This window comes from Geotrypetes seraphini, chromosome 3, assembly GCF_902459505.1.
Source record: "Geotrypetes seraphini chromosome 3, aGeoSer1.1, whole genome shotgun sequence".
Classification (NCBI taxonomy): domain Eukaryota; kingdom Metazoa; phylum Chordata; class Amphibia; order Gymnophiona; family Dermophiidae; genus Geotrypetes; species Geotrypetes seraphini.
The window spans coordinates 127430835-127454211 of record NC_047086.1 but is presented as its reverse complement, the minus strand read 5'-3'; the positions used below and the strand labels follow the sequence as shown (position 1 = coordinate 127454211).

Genomic DNA, 23377 nt, shown 5'->3' with positions numbered 1-23377 from the left:
ATAATTTAAATCTTAGAAGAAAAGTAGAGACATTAGAGAACCATGCACGTATTAATAACTTGAGATTGATAAATTTTCCAAGAGTAATCATGGTTTCACCTAGAGACATGCTTAGGAGATATTTAACAGAAATTTTGGAAGTTCCAGAGGGAAATCTTCCACCATTCTCTCAGGTGTATTATCTCCCTAGCAAAATTCCGCATCAACAGCAACCTGAACCTACTCAAGGAAAAGCATTAAATATTGCTGAAATTTTGGAGAAATCAGACACGGAGGTGGCAACACCAGCAACATTAGTTGTTACATTGGTTCTATCTATTGATAAGTCATGGTTATTGAGACTATTTCTTAAGAATAAACAGAAGGAATTTCTTGGTTGTAAAATTCAAATGTTCCCTGGTGTTTCAAGGGAAATGCAAAAACGTAGGTGTGATTTCCTTCTTTTAAAACCAGGGGTCATCTCACTAGGAGCTACATTTTACTTAAGACACCCTTGTAAGTGCATTGTTCGGTATCACTCAACTAAATATGTATTTTTTGAACCTCAACAATTGACTAATTTTGTGGCTATGTCCCGTCTGGACAAGGATAAAATTCAATCTTGAGCTCTAAAAGGAAAATAGTAGCTTCGTTCCCGATGTATAGAACAGCATTACTTTGATGTATTGATTATATCTCTTATTTCTTGCCAATATAATTCTTGGATCTAAAGAGGACTTGAGCTAATTTCACCATAATTCTTCTTGTAATTTTACTTAACTTTTGTTTAATGATTAATATGCTTTGGTTAAATTTGCTTTCTGTACAAGTTATACTTGATAATATATAATAAAAATACTTAAATATAAAAAATATATATATTGACCAGAACGGCTTTTATTCTTTACAAATCTCAAGGCAAATATCTTGTACATTAGCACTGTTTAGATGGTATACAAAAAATGTAATTGATAGCACTCAAAATACAGTACTGTATATATATTTTACAGACTTATTTTTCCACATAGCTCCTAAATTAGCAAACAGAAATAGCAATTAATATAAAATCCAAATTTGCATTTTGTAACTTTCCAAATGAATTACATAGTTATTTTAAAGTTTATTTTACATTCAATTCTATCACATAGAAAATATAATAATTTTTAGTATGCCCACTTTACCAAGAGGCAGTATAGGTAGTTACTGTGTGATCCCAGAACTAGGGCAGAGACCTAGATGTTTTTTTTAATCTGTTAATATTGGGAAGTAAAATAATTGCAACTTCTAGAAATTAACCACCCCCACCATCCCTTTTACTAAGCCGTGGTAGAGGATTCTACCACGAGCCAGAGCGTTAAAAGTTCCAACGCTCCTAGAATTCTGAGTATCAGAACAGTTTAGGAGCATTTAGCACCCCAGGCCGCAGTAGAAACCTCTACCGTGCCTGAGTAAAAGGGGGCCTAAATATGCTAGAGTTTATATAGATTGAGGAGACAATATATTTCCAAAGGAAAACTACTTGCAGGAATAACAAAATTCTATACTTTAAAAAATATGGACAAATAATTATATAATAATTAAAGAAAAATAAAAGATATCTTTAATTGTAAATGTAGGGATAATATAATTCACTCGATCCTCCACTGCCCCCAGGAACATTAGATAGATTGTGAGGCCACTGAGACAGATAGGGGAAATGTTTGAGTACCTGATTTGTAACCCATTCTGAGCTCCTTTGGGAGGACGGGCAAAAAAAATCAAATGTTTTTACAGTGTAAATGCTTTGCATAAATTCTGCTTATGGGTTATTCTAAAACAGTTTCCTAATAAAATGCTAGCTCTCAAGTACAGACAGGCTTTTTGTTCTTTCCTCCAACCCTACTTCTTTGATATTTAAACTAGGATAACCAAAGCTCACGATCCTTGAAGGGACCGATTCCTTCCATGTTTATCACTTCCATGTTCTTCTTCCAGCAGATTTCTTTCTTTTTTTTTTTTAACTATTTGGACAAAAACTCCAGCACCAAAAGGGGATTATTTACATAGAGTGTAAATCAAGCCCTACTGGCTTTGGAGAGGAGACCAGAAGTAGGTGTCTGATCAGTAAGCACTATCAAACCTCGGGGACTGACCCAACTAATATCACTTTTGTTATATAGTGTATGTTAGGGGAAAGGGAATGGGACTTTTATACTGTTATTTTGTGGTTACATATTCAAAGCAGTTGACATACATACAGGTACTTATTTTGTACCCAGGGCAATGAGAGATTGAATGACTTGCCCAGGGTCACAGGGAGCAGCACTGGGGATGATTTGATACCACAATCTCGGGGTGCTGAGGCAGAAGCTCTACCACTAGGCCACTCTTCATCTCCAATTGTTTTACAATAATTTTTTACTGCCTTTCAATTTGTAATTCATAGTAAAATCTTGAAAGTTGAATAGTACTAGCCAGACTTATCTTTAATTAAAAAAAAAAATAAATAAAACTCTCAGTCTTAATGTCTGAGCTGGATTTCAGAAAACAGGTTTGCTATTAGGGATGTGACAGTCTATGTTAAAGCCATTCATTTTTAAATTACTGGTAACAGGAAATAATCATCTTCTATTTTTTCATCTCTAATCAACAAGACATTATCACAGAATTGTAAAAGTTGACATGGTGTAGGGTGTTTAGATACTCAATTTTCACTTCAATAGATCAAATTTATTTTTATCCTTCAAATAAACTGTTTCCAAAATATTCATGGTTATATAGCCCACGAAAACAAACTAGAAAAACCTCTTAAAGCACTGGTAGTAGCATAAAAATTATAAACATATAACTTTAATTTGGAGTTTTGTGTTTTATATATACAGCTAGAAAAATATTTTACAGATAGTGTGAGCTATTTGGATGTGTAGAGTTATATCCCTCACTTTAAAGTTAATTTATTGTGGGAAATCAAATTACTTTAGCTTTCCATCCTCCTGATGACTCTTCAAAGTATTCTAGAATGAGAACGAATTTTTATTCCTTCCTCTTGTCTAGTATTTTTACCATGTAGGAGCCTTCCAACTCGTATCCAATCTTTCTATAATAATTCCTTGTGCCAACACCTAGAATAAAACCATAAACAGTCAATATCAATAAACACCATAATAAAACATCAACAGGCATTCAGTCAAAGCTCCAGCTTGCTAAATCCTCTCTATCTATTCGTTTTACTAATGCTGCTATATGAAACAGAATATAATTTGTGATGAGCAGTACAGAGGAAACTTCTCCAAGGGTTTCTTTTCTTAAATCTCAAAGACTACAAACTGCAGTTTTAAAATTTTGTGATACACACAACAAAAACTACATCATACTCATGTTGCTGCATGAATTATATACGTACATGCCTTAACACCAGAAATCTGTGCCATTTTAAGGGCCAATACTGTGGTCTAGTATGGAGTCATGAAGGAACTTATGAACCAGTACACATGTACTGAACTAACTTTCAAAAGAATCAAAACATGAAAGGCATTACTTTTTGTTCACTGAGGTTTATTCATTTTTATCAAATTCAAGCTCAGGTCACATTTCAGTTCAGGTATTTTGATCATATCCCTTTGCAAGAGGACTTCTAAATTGTATATAAGGCGATAGGCGGTAAAATGATTTGCCCATGATAAGGATAGTTGACAGAAGAAGCAAGATTTGAAGCCTGCTATACCTAGTAGCCATTGATTTGTACTGTAGAAATATAATTTAAACAATGATGACAAGACAATGTTAGTTTAATAGACATTGCAAAACACTATGCAAGGCCAAACATTATGGGGATAATTTTATAACAGGTTGCCTAGTTTGAGGGCAAGAACGCATATATCTATTTATAAAGAAACAGGCATCTCTATATGTCTTTATAAACACTAGGGGCAAACAGGCAAATATTGAAACCAAGAACAAACCAGATAATTATTAGCGGCAAACCAACTAGACTGAAGTGTGGACATTTACTCCAGTTCTAGAGCTGGTGTAATTGTCCACCGCTGCATGCATTTTATTAAATGCCCAAATTCCACCCAAGAATATGCATGCTTGAGTGTCACATAAAATGTATGTGCCATGTTGTCACCATGCAATTCTATAGCAACTGTTTCACAGCAAAACCCTCAGCAAATGTTTCAGATATTCTTTGTCTTAAGGAGACAGTTAAAAGAAACTCATTCTTCCCATCAATTATTAAACCAATACTTGCATGTAATTCTCTTGTCTTTTTCTGACTTGTAGCACATGAGTTTGTTCCTTTTGACAGTACTCTTAATTAAGAAGGCAACATGAGAGAAGTAGTTAAACCTTCAAAATTATTCACCTGCGCTATACTGCAAGTGTGTGTATCTTGGATTGCAAGGAGGGGGGGGTGGAAGAGAAGCTTGGACATGGATCCTGGATTGCAAATGGTGGTGAGGGTGGCAAGAGAGGGGGCATGGATGCTGGACTGCAAATTGGGGAGAAAGAGGAGGGGACATGGATGCTGGACTGCAAATAGGGGAGAGAGAGGAGGGGACATGGATGCTGAACTGCAAGTGGGGGAAGGGGGAGGAAGGGACATGGATGCTAGACCTACAGAGAGAGGAGGGGATGCTGAACCCGTAAGTAAAGGGGAAAGGGGGTGAGAAGGAAACCCAAGACCCTTAAGTGGAGGGAAAAGAGGGTGAGAAGCATCTTCAACCCAGTGCTCATGCTCGCCCTGGCTCCCTTCAAATGTCACATCCTGGTCTTCTCCTTTGCCATTTTATATAAAGAATACAAAAATCCCCTTCTCATAAATCCAATTGTATTCTCTTACAGTACATACTGTATGTGCTCTGTATTAGCCCTTCCCTCACCTAAATTGTCAATGTAAACTAGTTTTGACCTTTCGATTGCCTTGCTATGTTCTTCTTTTTTCAATCGCACTGTATGTAATTCATCTATTTGTTGTGAACCGCCTAGAACTCCCTGGGTATGGCGGTATACAAAAAAAATAAATTATTATTATTATTCCATTGAAAAAGCAATGTGAGCCCTAGAATTTGTTAGATACCCTACAGTTCACCAATTCCCCTGTTTCTGCCCCCTCCCCCCCCAAGATGCTATGACAGTACTTCTCTAAGATTTTCTGAAGGAGTTACAGCTTAAAAATGTGGTAGAGCACCTCATTCTATTCCACCTATTTAGAAGGCTTCTGGAATTGAGAAATACAGTAATTATCAGTTGTCATGGAATTTATCCTCAAAAAGGTAAAGGAGCCATTGACCTTGTTATGAGGAAGATGTATCAGAATGTTACCCTCTGTTCCTGCATAGCTTACTACGATCTAGAGCAGTGTTCTTCAACCTTTTTACACCTATGGACCGGCAGAAATAAAATAATTATTTCGTGGACCGGCAAACTAATAAGACTGAAATTTTTAAAAACCCCATTGCCGTCCCATCCCCGCGAGCTCGGTCCCGCTAACCATCTGATCCCATCCGCACAAGCCTCAAATAGTTATGATTTTATATTGAACATATTTTATTAAAGTATAAAAAGAAACAATATTCTGTACAATTGTCATTTTATAAATATAAATAATAAAGGGCAAGGATCAACAAAACCCCTGTCTCCCCTCCCCTTCACATATATCCCCTCTACTATCAAGAAAACTGAATAAGCCAAATTATTACAGAATGCTACACAAATATCATGCTAACAGAATACCACAGTCACACATGGCAGGAATGGTGTTAGGGGAGTGGAACTAGGGCAACTGCCTCCTGGTCAGAGAGAGCCCTAAGCCAGCTGGAAGCTAAAGACACACTGCCTGGGCTTTGCACTCCCCAGTTATGTCTAACATCAGCTCTAGCAGGATACATATTTTAAATCTGATATATTCTAATCACAAGATAGAAATAAAATTATTTTTTTCTACCTTTTGTCGTCTCTGGTTTCTGCTTTCATCTTCTTTTCACTCTCTTCCATCCAGCGTCTGCCCTCTGTCTCTTCAATCCAGCATCTGCCTCTTCCATCCACTGTCTGCCCTCTACCCCTCCCACTTCTATATGGTATCTGCGTTCTTTCTTTGCCCCTCTCTCCTACACCAGATCTAGCATCTTTGTCCCTCTTTCCTTATTTTTCATCTGACCCCCCTTCCCAGCATCAATCTCTTTCTACTTTGTCATTCCTCTGTCTCTCCCCTTTCTCTCATCTGATCTCTCCATTCCATCCTGACTCCTTCCCCTCCTCTAATCTCCCTGCCAGCTGTTTCCTTCCAATGTTCCTCCTCCCCTGTCCAGCAGTACCTTCTCCCTTTCTTCCTCCTCTTATCCAACAGTAACTCTCGTCCCTTCCCTTTCCCTTCTCCCCTGTCAGCAGTAGCCCCTTCCCCTCCCTTGTCCAGGAGTACCCTTCTCCCTTTCCTCCTCCCCTTATCCAACAGTAATTCTCGTCCCTTCCCTTTCCCTTCTCCCCTGTCAGCAGTAGCCCCTTCCCCTCCCTTGTCCAGGAGTACCCCTTCTCCCTTCCCTCCCCAGCAAATGTTTCCTCTATGTATGCTAGCGGCAGCTCTGTGTGCTTTTAACTTCGGCACACAGCTGCCCCTAAGCTGTATTTTAGCTGCAGTTTCATGAGGCAGCCTCGGGGCCTTTGGTAGGCCGGCCCACATCGCATCATCGAAACGGGCCGGCCTACCAAAGGCCCTGAGGCTGCCTCATGAAACTGCGGCTAAAATATTGCTTAGGGGCAGCTGTGTGCCGAAGTTAAAAGCACACAGAGCTGCCCCTGCTTGTCTGGGGGTGTGGAGAAATGCGGCAGGAGTAGGAGGTGGAAGGCAGGAGTGCCGGCATAGCGACGGCAACAGGAAGTTGCACGTCAGCTGACGCCGGCACTTTTTGCTGCGGCGGGGACCCGAATCCTTTGCAGACCGGCAACATTTTTTTGCAGACCATCACCGGTCCGCGGACCGGCGGTTGAAGAACTGTGATCTAGAGCCACTATATAAATGATTTAAAACCATCACTCCTGCTTGTGTTCCCCCTTTCTGTGGCAGATGGAAGAATCCCATACTAGTATAATAAAATCACCACTTGTTCCTGAGATTTAGACGACCTGCCTTTGAGGAGAGTGGTCATATGAAAGGAAAGAATCACTTTGATGTAGCATGAAGTGATATTGTAGTTATGACCTGCCTTCTAGGCGATGGGCAGGGGCATTTTTGATATGATGTCTAAATCTGAAAGATCCTGTAGAGAAAACGGCCATTCTCAAACCAGAAAAAACATCCTTTTGTTTAAAAAAAATGGCTATTTGCTAGATGCATCTATCTTTTAAGACCATTTTTGAAAGAAAAATAGTCCAAAGAAAACCCACAAAAACAAGCCATTAGGATGCAGGGAGGGGGGGGGGGGGGTTCCAGCATTTTTAGTAGACTAGCCACATACATATCCTGGTAGAGCAATGGAGCAACATAGGGGACACTGTAGTGGATGTCACTTGAAAGGCCCTAAGTACACATCTCACCATTACCCCATAAATTGTATGGGAAACCCTCCTAAACCCACCAAAAAGCTGCAGTACCAACTGTGCATCATAATAACCCCTATGCCTGCAAGAATCACCTATATGTAAGGCTTCTGGTGGGTTTTGGAAGGCTCATACTGCACTTTTGGGTTACGTTAGCTTACAGAATGATTTATAGGTTAACATACCTAAAATGTAGACAAAATGGGTTTAAATTTAGCATACTTATAATACAGTGTTTTCATCCCAGTTTGCTGAGTGTGGATGTTGTGTATCTCTATGGGGGAGAGAAAAACATCTTAAAGGTTGAAAACAGTAAATTGTTGTTCATTATCAATTTATGTAGAGTGTGTGTACTTAATCCTTCCAAGTGGTAATCTGGTCAGTTTGGGTACTTTTTGGCAAGCAGTGATGCTGCTACTATTTGGGTTTCTGCCAGGTACTTGTGGTCTAGATTGGGCTCTGTTGGAAACAGAATATCAGACTAGATGGACCACTGGTCTGACCCAGTATAGCTATCTTTATGGTCTTATGCAATTATCCTCAATGAATTGATGTCTTATCATTAAAAGGAAACTGAAAGCTGGTAATTTTAAATAGGCCTTGCTGAACCAATTCAATTCACAGTGAATCAGACATATTTAAAGGCCAAGGTAGTTGGTCACTATTGTCTGCAGCATCAGTGGCACCAGTTTGCTGCTCGTTAGGCATATCAGCAATCAATCATGTCTCTTTATTTGGCATTGTCATTTTTTTGTTGCCAAGCAAAGCTGTACCAGCATCAGCTGGCATTATAATGCTGGTAGCTGTTATTACCTTCTTCACCAACATTTGTGTTTGGTTTATCATAGGTGATAGTGGCCAAATCCAGCATGGATGAATGGAGCCTGATGTCAGACAGACTTGTACAGTCTGTGTCCCGCGCATATGATGACAGCCCAGACCAGCAGCTGCAGGGAAGAGCATGGGAGACTAACTCCGCTCCCGACGCCCCTTGCAGCGCCAATCTTTTGACTCTCTACATTCTTCAGGGCAGCTCCGCTGTTGCTAGGAGCTGCCCAGCGGCTGCAGGGGAGACAGAAGGGAAGAGCGTGGCAGATGAGCTCCGCCTCTCGATGTCCCTTGCAGTGCCAACTCTTGATTTTCCACTTTCTTCGGGGCAGATCCGTTGTTGCCGGGAGCTGCCCCAGCCCAGCACAATCCTGTGGTTGAAGGGAAGAGCAGAAGAGAAGAGCATGAGAGACGAGCTTCACCTCCAGACATCCCTTGCAGCGCCAACTTTTTAAATTTTCTACATCCTTCAGGACAGCTCGCTGCTGCCTAGAGCAGAGCAGCCCAGCCCAGCCCAGTCCAATGGCTGCAGGGAGGCAGAAGGGAAGAGCGTGGGAGAACGAGCTCTGCCTCCCAACACCCCAAGATATAAGAGACACACGACGCCTTAAGTTTCGCCCAATCAGCAACACTCACTCCTACCCTCATAATGAAGCTCCCTCTTATTCCTATACTTCCTCTTCTATGCCTCTCCACCCTCTCAGCCTTACACAACATATCCACCAACAATAACACCAGTCCCCCATGGAACTTCAAGCAACGAAGACCCAATCATCCAGAAACTCAAAACCAACCGACAGAATACATTAGACAACCTCAGCATATCCTTCCTATTCTCTGGATCAAACACAGTCACAACAAACACAGAAAACAAAAAAATCCTAAACCCCTCAACAACCCACTACCTGCAACACCGCCAAACAAAATCACTATCCAATGCATATAGGTTAACGCTCGATCAGTGGTAAACAAGCTTTTCATCCTAAATGATCTAATCTCATCCAATGATATTGCCCTGACGTTCATCACAGAAACATGGCTGAAAGTCCTGAACTCCCACACCTCTGCCCACAAGGTCACAGTATTCTTCATCTTCCCAGAAAGCTCAAACGAGGAGGTGGCCTGGCAATAATCTACAAAAACTCATACATCATCGCCAAGACAGACTCAAGGTCCCAACCCGACCTTGAATACATCACCTGCAAGCTCGAAAGTGAACACAACCCCACACACAAGAACGTCGGAATTCTCCTACGCTACAGACCCCCTAGTACAAATTCAGTCTCCGAAATAACAACAAACCTCACTTGCCAACATGACAAACTAATCATACTCGGTGATATCAACCTACCCCCTTGAATCTGCAGAAAATAAAGAAGGTATTAAACTCAAGACTCTACTTGAGGACTGCCAAATCACAATCATCCCTTCAGGCCTCACCCATGAAAAAGGCCATACCCTAGATCTGTTTGCATCCTCTCCCCCTAACAGTCAATAGGGCCAGATGGTCCCCTGTCCCATGGACAGACCACTTTCTCCTAGAATTTTGCCTAAACCTATCTGACATAGACCCGAACTCACAACCACCAAAGACACAAGACTAGTCCGCAGGAAAACAAGACCTGATTTCTTCTGGAACATAGTGTCAAAATCACTCCCTCCCAACACACACAACGAATAACATCTCTTCAATGATAACTAGCTGGAACAAAACCATAGCCAAAACCCTAGATACTGTATCCCCCCTCCACCCACGCATAATAAAATCAAACCGAACTTCGCCCTGGTCAAAAGGCAAGAATCATACTCTAAACCTTGGAAGGCATTCTGTGGCATCCCACAAGGCTTCCCACTATCCCCAATCCTATTCAATTTATTCATGAGCTCTCTGGGACACATTAAAGTGGAAGACGAAACTATACTATCTTATGCCGACGACATCCTCCTTCTCATCCCCATAATCACTAACCATCCTAATATTGCTGAAAAAAAATCTAACAATATTGATAAAATTCAAACCTGGGCAACGAACAAGTTGAAACTGAACGCCAATAAGACCAAAGCCATTGGTTTCCACACCACACAACAGGATGCCATACCAAACCTCACTCTTTCATCAGGTATCATTCTCATAATGGAAAAATCCACAAAGGTACTAGGCTGCATCTTAGACGATACTCTCACAATGGAACCACAAATATCTAACGTAGGAAAAAGACCATCTACACTATGCGTCAACTGCGACTCACAAGATCATACTTACACCAACACCACTTTGCAATAGTCCAGTTGAGATAGGACCATCTGAATGATCAGAGCAAAGTGGTGTTGGATTTTTCCATTATGAGAGTGATGTCTGATGAAAGAGTGAGGTTTGAGATATATATATAGCAAGTTTAGCAGAAATAAGAAGAGGGACCTAGAAGTAGGGGTTTTTTATTTATCGTCAAATATATTTTATTGAGCACCAAGAAAACACAACAATCTGAAACAAGGACAAAGATCAACAAGGCAGCTCGAAGTTTCACACCATAAGCCAACAAACCCATCCCACCAACCCAACCCACAACCCATTCCTCCCCCCACCCACTCTCACTGATGCCAAACAAAAACATAATAAACTAAGGAAAAAAGACAAATACCAGGGGGATAGCAGTTCAAAAGGCGGCTACGAGCCACTGGAGACAATGTGGTCCAAAAGGGCTCCCAAATTCGTCCTGGCAAGGAAGAAATGTCTTGGACTCCTCTCCGTTCCCAAGAAAGCAGCGTAATCATGTGACTACGCCAAAGGGAATAGTCAGGGGCCTCCGCTTCCATCCACTTAAGCAAAATGCATCTGATAGCAATCACTGCCGTCCAACGCAGGAATGTGGAAGCCCCGGGCCGACAGGGAAGGAAGTGCAATGAGGCTCCGAATAACACCAAGGCTGATCTCTGAACTGCAATGTTCCAGATGTCATCAACAAAAAGAAAAACAGCGTCCCAAAAGGTCTGAATGGATGGACAAGATCAAAACATGTGGCCAAGACCCGCATCTGGGGCACCACAGCGTCAGCAGTCCGCAGTTGTGCAGAGCCCTGCCAGAAAAGCTCTCTGAGGAGAAATATACAGGCGAAGAGTCAATTTGTAGTGTTGTTCCCAAAAAATAGCATATTTACTATACAAAGGTAACTTTTTGATAGCATTCAAAATTACTTCATCAGAGAATTCCATATTCAAATTTCCCACCCAAGCATCCCGCAATCTAATACAAGCAAACATAGGGGACTCGTCCTTCAGATGTCTATGGTGAAATTTCAAGGGAACAGGTTGTTGAGAACCAAATGTAAAAGCCTCCATCAACAATTCCCGACAGGAGGCTGAAAGATGAGTACTCGACAAAGAGGAGATGTAATGGCGAATCTGAAGGTAGGCATAGACATCTGTACGAGGTAGAGTAAATTCCTCACAGAGCAGGTCAAATGGTTTGAGCAGACCTTCATCATCAACCAAATGAAGCAAAAAACGAATCCCCTTTGCTTCCCAATGCACAAAGCTAGCATTGTCCACCCCAGGAGGAAAACAAGCATTATAGCGCAATGGTAAAAAGAGAGAGACCAGAGGACTGAGGGAATGAAACCTGCAAACCCAATGCCAAGCCCGACGAAGGGGGCAATGCAACAACGCACTGGGTGCAGAGTCCCATTTAGAAAGCAAAGGAGAGTGGAGAAACGCACTAAAGTGGGTAGAGGTAAAGCAAGAAAGTTCCAAGGGAGTGTTAGTAAACGTGGAGGTGCCGCTAAAGAGATCATTAATGTGGCGCATACCACAAGCAATCGTTAAGAAACAAAGATTCAACAACCCCAAACCACCTTTATACCAAGGTGAGGCCGCCCTTCTATAGGGAAGGCGAGCCCGCTTACCCATCCAGAGGAACCTTTGCACCAGGCGCTCGATACGCTTTTCAACATGTGGGGACAGATAGAGGGGAAGAACCTGAAAGACATACAGCCACTGTGGTACAACAGAATTTACTGAAATACTTTCAGGGATATGAAATTTATAGACTCAAAGCCAGAAAAAGCTATCAATATACACCAAAAAAACTGGCCTTGTGAATAATAAACCAGTGAAGGGTGATTGAAACAAAATTATAAGAAAGCTCAGAGATTTGAAACTCTGAAGGGAAGGTCTTGAGGCCTCCCTTAGGGAAAGAGTTTACCTTCCAGTCATAGTCCTCTTATGAAAAATGTTTAATCACTCCTCCAAAGGTGTTATATGGAAAACCACTTCAAAATACTTCAAAGAATGTCCAAATAAGGTACTGGTTTAAAACTTGCAATTGTCACTGCACTTATGGCAAGTTCTAACAGGTTTACTTAACTTTTAAGCAGGTTTAGGGGGGTCCCAACGTGGCCCCGTTTTGATACCCTGCTTCAGGGGACCCGATTGCTGATTCTCTAAACAGGTTCCATTACTTTCATGCTGGTAAAAATTTGCTGTGGTGACATGCAGCTGAAGAAAACTGCTGCTGGAACAAAGTGCCTTCCAAATTTTGAAACCGCATGAAAGTAATGGAACCTGTTTAGAGAATCAGCAATCGGGTCCCCTGAAGCAGGGTATCGAAACGGGGCCGCGTTGGGACCCCCCCTAAACCTGCTTATAAGTTAAGTAAACCTGTTAGAACTTGCCATAAGTGCAGTGACAATTGCAAGTTTTAAACCAGTACCTTATTTGGACATTCTTTGAAGTATTTTGAAGTGGTTTTCCATATAACACCTTTGTAGGAGTGATTAAACATTTTTCATAAGAGGACTATGACTGGAAGGTAAACTCTTTCCCTAAGGGAGGCCTCAAAACCTTCCCTTCAGAGTTTCAAATCTCTGAGCTTTCTTATAATTTTGTTTCAATCACCCTTCACTGGTTTATTATTCACAAGGCCAGTTTTTTTGGTGTATACTGTGGTACAACAAGCATGTTATAAAGACTCACCCGACCCAACAATGAAAGGGGAAGACCCCGCCACAACTGCAACCGTGTCCTAAAGGCAGAAAACAAAGAGCCAACATTTAAGGAGTAGAGGCGGGTGAGATCCATAGGAATGTGGATCCCTAAATAATGAAGCTCCGACTCCGTCCACCGCAAAGGGAAGGAACCCCGCCAAGAAGTACGAACTGCCGGACTAGAAGGTAAAGCCAAAGACTTGTCAAGATTTAGGGAAAGGCCGGAATGAAAACCAAATTCAGAAATAAGGTCCAATACTAGGGGCAAAGAAACCTCAGGACTGGCCAGGATTAAAAACATATCATCCGCAAAGGCCAGCGTCTTCAGAGACTCACCCGCAACCCGAAGGCCCCGCACCTCATCGAAGTGGCGTAGAGTACAAAGCAAAGGTTCTAAAAAATAGCAGAAAAAGCAGAGGAGATAGGGGGCAGCCCTGTCTAGTACCTTGGAAGATGGGAAAGGAATCCGTACGAATACCATTAACCAAAAGAGACGCCCTCGGATTAGAATATAAGGAACGGATTGCGTTAAGGTAAAACTCCCCCAACCCCACATGTTCAAGGGTAGGAAACAAGAAGGACCAGTTGACACTATCGAATGCTTTAGAGGCGTCCAGGCTAACAAACAGCGAGTCAATATTCAATTCCTGGCAATGAGCTAGCACAAAGAGGACCTTGCGCACATTGCGAACTGAGTGCCGACCCCAAACAAATCCAACCTGATCTTCATGGATAACAGAAGGGAGAAGTGGCGCATGACGGTTGGCCAAAAGACGAGAAAACAATTTTAAATCAACATTAAGTAAAGAGATCGGGCGATAAAACCCCAGGTCATCTGCCGCCTTACCCGGTTTCAATAACAGAGTAACCAAGGCCTCGTTAGCATAGCGAGGAAAGGAGCCCCTATTTATAGCTGCATTGTAGTAGTCAAGTAAGGGCCCGCAAACACGATGGGAGAGAATACGATAAAACTCGCCGGAAAATCCATCCAGACCAGGAGCCCGACCCGATCGAAGAGATTTGATGGCAACCTGCAATTCTAACACCCCCCTATTTCTCTAGGTCCCTCTTCTTACTTCTCCTGCTAAACTTGCCATCCTCAAAATACCCCATCACTTCTTCATACCCCTCCCCTTTTCTTTCCCCTTCCTCTTTGAACTGTCGCCTTGAGGTATGTGCGACTCACAAATGGAAGATTAGATTAGGACTCCAGTGTGTTGATCATGATCATTTTATTGCCATATACTGAGAGTGGAGGAACTATGCAGCTTAGGAGAGAGTGGAAGACATCCTGACTGACAAGTTGAATACTGTCAGTAATATACCGTGTATCATCCCATCATGTTTGGCTGTATATATGGTTAGCATGGTGGTGACTTCACAACCAGCATTTAAAAATGGGTGACCTGGGCCGTGATGAGGGACTGGTCACCTTGTTAGGTAGGCTGGATGGACCAGGAGGATCGTTTTCTGCCATCATTTATTGCATTAGTGTGTGTGTTATCACATGTCATAATCCCTCTATGGTTCATATACATGATTATAACATTCTCACTCCAAAAGGTCTCACAAATTTATATACAAAACTTCGATTGCTCGGATAATATCACATTTGCATTCTCAGTTCAACATCTGGGTATCCAAATGCTCGATTGTGTGTTTAATATAACAGGGGTAGGCAATTCTGGTCCTCGAGAGCCAGAGCCAGGTCAGGTTTTCAGGATATCCACATTAAATATGCATGAGATAGATTTGCATCTCAAGGAGGCCGTGCATGCAAATCCATCTCATACATATTCATTGTGGATATCCTAAAAACTTGACCTGGTTCCGGCTCTCGAGGACTGGAATTGCCTACCCCTGATATAATATAATCATAATTTATAATTGTGCCAATATTCTTATATAGAAAAAAAAGGTCTCAGAAACACCTCCTCCACCCTTGATAATAAATTTAAATCTGGCAGGAGTTGCGGTGTAGAATATTCCTCACTGGACTTAATTCATACAAACTTTTTATAGAAGCTTTATTTTTTAAAATTATTTTATCCATTCATCTTCAGTATCAAAAAAGATAAATATGTTACTATATTATTTAAGTGATGAATTTCATACTTAAACTCATCTCAGCTTTAGTTTGACCTGTTTCACAATAAACTTGCTTTATCAAGGATTCCCCAGTGCCGCTACTGTCATCTGACTCACCCTTAGAAAATACTTGCAAGAAGCTGAAAGCTTATCTATTCAGAAAACGTCATAAAATAGTGCTTTTTTCTTCCTTTGATTAACCATTTTGAACTTTCATTTGTTGGGATTTAGTGGGGTATAAGAACTGTATTACTACTACTTTCTTTCCAACACACTCATATTATGTGCTAGTTTTAAAGTTTAATAGTCTAATTTCAATTTTTTAGTCTCAATTTCAAAAGATTTTGCCGACAAGTTGATAGTGTAAACAAGGGAAAAAATTGAATAAACTTTTCTTTCTCACATGGGACAAAATACCAGACCCTTGGCAGCAGCCCAGGAACTATGGGACCGTTTCCATGTAACTTAAGAGTTAGGGTAACCAGGTCCTGGATATTCATGACTGCTGTGACTGAAGATGTTGCAATCTTTGCTGATAAAATGCCTTTATAGCTTCTTATTGTAATGCGAAAGAACCACCACTGGAATACGCATGTTTTGGCCATATATATCTTAGACAATAATGGGAAGATATACAGTGATATTCTGTGAACCTCTATCAATTAGCTAGCTACTATATTTCACAGTGACTAAATCTTTACATTCGTATGAATTTATCCATATAGTAAATATAAAATTAAAATTATTATGGTGATGTGCTCAGACCTGCAACCCAATAAATAGTGAAGCCACTACCATGAGTTTAACAAGGGGACCATCATTGCAACCACCTGTCCCCAACCCTCCCTTAATGATCTAATAACTATTCAGATACATTGTATGTACTTATCTGAATTGGGAGGTTTAAGCTGTTAAACTTGATCTTGTTAAATCTCAATGGTGACTGTGTTGTAGCAAATAAAGTGAGAATTAAAATTCAAAGATGATTGTGTTTGTCCTCATCAATTCCCGTCCCCCCGACTCGAGTTTCGTCTACTTCGTCGGGGAGGGACACTAGAAAGTTAAATCAAAATATATGCATTAGTTCTACTTTTCTCAAAGATCATATAAATTATTACATGTAATACGATCTGAACTTCATCTCTTCTAAATCTCTTTCAATTCTTAACTAATATAGTTGTCATGTTGTATTACCTAATACCGGCTTGCTGAGACCTGATCCATTCAAAATCTTCGGGCCATCTGGATAACTCTATTCTGCCTGTGTTCTTATATAGGAAAATAAACGGAAAGGGCAGGTCTTGTTAGATTCCCGGATGTAAACACCGCCAGGGAAATTCATGTTGAACTATATAGCTAACCACTCAATATCCACATTTAAACCTTGTGGATGCAAGGTCTGCCAGTTATATATGAACCTCTGTTCTTTCTGGATTAACATTTTCGAGATATCCCCGTCAATGTTATAAATCTGTATTAAAACTGTGTATTTGAGGTCATCCAGTGCATGTGATTTTTCCATCCAATGTGATACCAGGGGGGCGGAGACACGATTCTTTCTTATATTGCTCAGATGTTCTATGATTCGTGTTTTAATCATACGAATCGTTTGGCCTATATATAGTTTTCCACAGGGACATTGTATGCAATAAATTACTTTTTTTGATTCACAATCTGTTCCTGTATTTAATTTAAAGTGTCGTCCTTCCCTTCCCGGTATTACAACGTGATCTGTATCCCATATATAACGGCAGACCCTGCATTTACCACAAGGTTTGTGGAAAGGCTTATTCCTAGTTTGGTAATGGATTAAATTGTGTTTTAACTGTTCCCCTATATTTTTAGCTCTGGAAAAAGCAAATTTGGGCTGGTTATGTAAAGATGGATAATATTGCAATATTCTCCAATGCTTCATTATAATGTGTTTTATGGCGTTACTTTTGTTTGTATAAGGCATAACGCAAACTATATTTTGTTCTTCTTTCTTGTTTTGCTTATCATACATTAACCAAGATCGGTGACAGTTTTTTGCCCTTTTCCATGCTTTCTTAACGGTTTTCGCAGGATACCCTCTGTTTATAAATTTGTAATACATTTCATTAGCCTCTTTCTGGAAATCAGTTTCCTCTGAGCAGATTCTCCGTAATCGGAGAAACTGCCCAGTAGGAATACTGTTTCTTAGTGCCCGTGGGTGGAAGCTCTGATACTGTAATAAAGTATTTCTATCCGATGACTTTTTGTGCAGAGTGGTGGAGATATATTGATTTTGTTTGATAATCTTTATGTCTAAAAATGTAACTTGATTTTTATTTATTGTATGGGTAAAAGTGATATTTTCATCTTTTTGATTAAGTTCTTCTAAAAATATGTTTAAATTTTCTTCTCCACCACTCCACACAAAAAAGATATCATCTATGAAACGCTTCCAACAAGCAACGTGTTGAAAGTATGGTGATGTGTAGACATATTTTTCCTCGAACTGAGTCATATAGAGACAAGCTAGTGTAGGGGCCACCGTGGCCCCCATTGCAACCCCCTTTGTTTGGAGGAAAATATCATTTTCAAATTTGAAATAATTATTGTATATAACTAATTCTGCTAGTTTTATCAGTAAAGATGTTTTCAGATCTGTTAATTTAAGTTTCAATAATTGTGTTTTCACTAAATTTGTTGCTTCCTTCTGTGGAACATTAGTATATAATGCCACTACATCGGCAGTGACTAATATTGTATCTTCTGTTATTAAATTTCGGGAATATTGTTCTATAACTTGTAAAAAATGTGATGAATCTTTAATATATGACTCAGCCCGAGGAACCAGATGTTTTAATTGACTGTCTAAATATTGGGATATCGGTTCTAAAATTGAGCCTATTCCCACGACTATTGGTCGTCCCGGTGGTTTAGTATCTGATTTATGTATTTTGGGTATGAAATTAATTTTGGGTATTCTGGGAAAATCGTTAGTTAGAAATCTAATTTCTTTAGTTGTTAATATTTGTTGATCCCTGGCGGTGTTTATCATTTCATCTATTTTTAATTTGATCTGCATAGTGGGGTCTTGTTGTAACTTGGTGTAATATGTAGTGTCAAATAATTGACGCAAAGCTTCATCCTTATAATCTTTATAATCCTGGATGACGATTCCCCCTCCTTTGTCTGCCCTGGTAATAATTATTGATTGATCCGCTTGAAGGTTTTGTATGATGTTCCTCTGTACTTGGGTTAAATTCGAATGATTAATGGATCTGCCATGAGATTCTAAATGTTGGACATCCCTTAGGACTAATTTTTCAAAAGTTGTTATCAACGGATCGGGTTGTCCTGGCGGCATCCAAGTAGATTTGAGTTTCAACCCCTCTGGTAGGGAAGAAGCATTTGCTTGTTTGTCCTGAAAAAAATGCTTCAGTTTAATTGATCGAAAAAATCTTTGAAGGTGCACTCTCGCTTCGAAACTATCGTGTTTGATGCTTGGAACGAATGAAAGTCCTTTCATTAGTACCTCCTCCTTCTGTTTATCCAATCTTCTCGAAGATAAATTAAATATCCCTGTACTTTTTGGTATACTTATTTCTTGTGTTTGTTCGTACTGCGTGTTTCTATTTTGTTTGCTATGATTGAAGATCCTTCTTTGGGTTGTATTCTTAAAAAAGATTCCGGTAAAGCATTTGGATCTTTATACGATGACTCATTGTTTTGTTGAGGAACTAATAGATTCTCTTCTGAGGATGATGAGTTACTTGTAGATAAATTAAACGTGATCTTTTTATTTTTATTTTTATTGTAGGTGGTTTTTTGTCTTCTAGTTTTTACATTGTGATTCATCCATGGGTATACATAACCCTTGGTTTTTACATCCGGGAATCTAACAAGACCTGCCCTTTCCGTTTATTTTCCTATATAAGAACACAGGCAGAATAGAGTTATCCAGATGGCCCGAAGATTTTGAATGGATCAGGTCTCAGCAAGCCGGTATTAGGTAATACAACATGACAACTATATTAGTTAAGAATTGAAAGAGATTTAGAAGAGATGAAGTTCAGATCGTATTACATGTAATAATTTATATGATCTTTGAGAAAAGTAGAACTAATACATATATTTTGATTTAACTTTCTAGTGTCCCTCCCTGACGAAGTAGACGAAACTCGAGTCGGGGGGACGGGAATTGATGAGGACAAACACAATCATCTTTGAATTTTAATTCTCACTTTATTTGCTACAACACAGTCACCATTGAGATTTAACAAGATCAAGTTTAACAGCTTAAACCTCCCAATTCAGATAAGTACATACAATGTATCTGAATAGTTATTAGATCATTAAGGGAGGGTTGGGGACAGGTGGTTGCAATGATGGTCCCCTTGTTAAACTCATGGTAGTGGCTTCACTATTTATTGGGTTACAGGTCTGAGCACATCACCATAATAATTTTAATTTTATATTTACTATATGGATAAATTCATACGAATGTAAAGATTTAGTCACTGTGAAATATAGTAGTTGGCCATATATATGACATCCAAACCTCTTGCATGCAATTATGTCAATCTTCTTGCCTTAATGACCACTGCGAAGGTTCTGGAAGAAGATCCAAGAGGAGTGGTGACCTTCAGTTTGAACTGCTCCAAATATGACAAATTGGTAATTACTATAACCTTCACTCTAAAGAAATACATAATTCTACTAAGAGAAAACCATTTTTAGCAACTTAGTAAGTAATTAATATGGCACAAGATGCTTTTAGTGACTCTTCTCTTCTGTCCTACAAAGCAGCCTCTTACAGAGCAGGACAGCAATTGTGTACTTTATCAAAAGCTTATGAATAGAAATGCAACCTTCTAGCGAGAGCTACTATAACACTTCAAAAACAATGAGTAGCTTTGAAATGCTCAGTTTTGTTTGAAACCTCAGCAGTGCAGAAAGTGCAAGGAAAATAAATAGCAACTTCAGAATGCAACTAAGTACAAAAACAGTGACTAAGTAATAATTTATTCTGGTTTTATGTTAACACAGGAGAAGTATGGTATTCATTATTCAGGTTCTTCTAGGATTGATATCTGCAGTTGTATTCCAAAAAAGTAGCCAATACATGACTGAAAATTTTAAGGCTGTAAATAGATAAGCATATTTTCTATAAAGATATGACCATGGAACACTTTGCCTCAATATATAAGAGAGGAAAATGATCTCAGCCGTTTTAAAAATAACTTAAAAAGTTTTCTTTTTAAAGATGCTTTTAATCTTTAAATTATACTCAAATTGTAAAGTAGTTACCTTCCAGGATTATACTACCCACTCCCTAATGTTTTTTTCCATCTATGGTTCTTTTTTCTACTTTAAAGCACTGATTTGTAACTTTATTTCTCCATCCCTTGTGTATCAATTAGTCTGTAAGTTTGTTGGTCTAACACATTATTTTTTAAATTTTAAACAGTATGTCTAAATGTATGTTCATTTTTTTGTATTGTATCTCGCTTAGTAAATTTGAATAAGCGATTTATCAAAACAAAATAAAACTTGAACTTGAAATATTTATATAGAAAATGACATGGGGACAAATTTGTCCCTGGGGAACTCAATTTCCCTGTCCCTTCCTCACATTTTGTTGCTGTCCCTGTCCCATTCTTGTAGGCTCTGCTTTAACCACACAAGCCTCAAACACTTATGATTTTAAAGTGTTTGAGGCTTGTGCAGATGAGGATGGAGCTTGCAGGAATAGGGCAGGGACAGGAAAAGAACTTGAGGGGATGGGAAAATGAGTTCCCGCAGGGACAGGGAAAATTTGTCCCCATGTCATTCTCTACATTTATATACTTGATATTAAAACGCTCACATGCTGTGTTGACATAAAAAATGCATGTGAAAATTTTTGATACAAGTTTTAATATTCCACAGAAAGCAAACCTCTGAAATGAGTAATTCAAGGGTAGAAACTGACTAAAAGCAAATTTGAATTAATAAAAATCCATGATTTTCTGCAAATAATGAGTTGAACAAAAGCCGATGTCTGGATCTAAATGGAAAGACAATTGTTTTTCAAGAAACTCTGAGTAAGGTGGTGGACATAATGGCTCTGGAGGATCCTTGATAAAGCAAATGGTTGCGAAACATGTCGGATCATGTAACCCAGTAGCATACTAAGTAAGTATACAATTTATTTGAATATGTTTAAATAGATTAATCTCAAGGAAACTTCTAAAAAGATTATGGTGGATAAAAAAGTTTAAAAGTTAAAAAAAAAGTTTACCTAAATAACTGCAATAAAAGAATGTGGGCCAGTGAGGAATAAAAACACCGGTATCCCTACCTCTATTGAACATTACTAAGGGTGGAGGAGGTGTACCTGAGGTCACATTTTGCCAGATTTGAAATATATGAGAGCATGTGGAACAACTTGTAATTTTGTGGAAGGGATGTTGGATATTGTGGAGGTTGGGTGAAGTATTTGAGACAATCTCAATGGAGACAGGAGTTGCCATTCCAACCTTAACCAGTCTGGAAGATTTTCCATGAGCTCGGGGAGGATCCAATACATACCCTTATGCATTATATAGGCTTGATGGTACCTATAAAAATTTGGAAAATTTACCCCACCCTCCACAATTGACTTTTGTAAGGATACTAAAGCAATTCTTGCTGCTTTCCCCAGACAAATAAATTTTTTAAAATACTATTTAATTTTTTGTAAAAGAACCCCTGAAAAAACACTGGTAACATACCAATTTGGTAACAAACCACAGGCAAAATCATCATTTTAACCATCTGAACTCTCCCCCCAAGACAGATGCAATGGGTTCCATTGCTCACACATTTCTGTGACCTTTAGCAATAAGGATTTTTCATTTACTTTCATCGTTTCTTCCAGCATTTTGTAAATCCAAATTCCTAAATATTTTATACCCTCTTCCTTCTAAAGAAAGGGGATTGAATCAAACAATCCTTTTTGACAATGTACATTAAGCGGAAGAATCTCTGATTTACTCCAATTTATTTTATATCCTGAACATTTCCAAATCTTTCAATCAAATCTAGTAAATGTGGAATGGTTGTTTCAGGATTCCTCAAATGAAGCAATATGTCATCTGCATAAGCAGAGACCTTGTATTCCCGACCTGCGTAAGGAATACCCTGGATCTCCTTTGCCTGTTGTATAATTAACGACAAGGGTTCCAACACAATATTAAACAGTAAAGGAGATAACGAACATCGTTGTCTAACTTCCCTCTCCAGACAGAAAACTTCCGAAAAAGTATTATTTATATATAATCTGGCAGAAGGGGAACCATACAAGGTTTGAATCATTTGTATAAATCCAGAACCAATAGCAAACCAATCCATTGCTTGATACATAAAGGTCCATTCCACCCGATCAAAGGCCTTCTCTACATCCAAGGATACAGAGAAGGCTGGATCATCCATAACTTTTGTTAAATTTAACATGTGAAAAGCCAGCCTGATGTTATTTGAAGAGCAACAAACCCCAATAATATGCATACCAATAATATAAGGGAGAGCCTTGGCCAAGTGCAAAGCCAATAATTTAGCCAACAGTTTACTGTCTACATTTATCAAAAAATAGGCCTGTAATTTGAAACCAACATAGGATCTTCATTTGGCTTTGGCAAAATAATAGTTAACGATTCTGCCATAGTATTACCTTTTCATTCTTTAAGGAAAAGTCATCTTCAGAAAAGCAAATTTGTAAGAAGAGAACGTTGGTTTCAAAGTTGGTGGTTGAAATATAAACCACCTGCACTATGCAGATGATACAACACTCATCACCAGGAGCAAAGACATGCTGTATCTTCTGAGAAAAATCAAAGCCTAAAGTCATAACATGGGATTAGAACTGAACATAAAGAAAACAAAGATCATGGACACGGTAGCCAGTGCTGTTTAGCACCTTGTTACATCGGGACAGGCAGTCCCGCAGCAGCCCGATCCAGCCAGCTGAGAGGGTCCTCCGGGGAGCCTTTGAAAAG

The 23377-nt window shown here is 39.4% G+C and overlaps 1 protein-coding gene across 2 annotated transcripts in view; it reads right to left on the bottom strand.

Moving 5' to 3' along the window:
- Positions 1–856: 856 nt before the first annotated feature.
- ELP3 (elongator acetyltransferase complex subunit 3) overlaps positions 857–23377 on the bottom strand; it is a 185382-nt gene continuing 162861 nt past the window's right edge. Inside the window, exons 15-16 of one of the 2 annotated variants that reach the window (XM_033937686.1) lie at positions 19910–19973; positions 15761–16003 (exon numbers count right to left, since the gene is read on the bottom strand). In XM_033937686.1, coding sequence (XP_033793577.1) covers positions 19939–19973 — 35 coding nt within the window. In that variant the 3' untranslated portion in view covers positions 15761–16003; positions 19910–19938. Of the gene's footprint in view, positions 3081–15760; positions 16004–19909; positions 19974–23377 lie in introns of those variants that run through there. The other variant, XM_033937685.1, reaches the window with a different exon arrangement.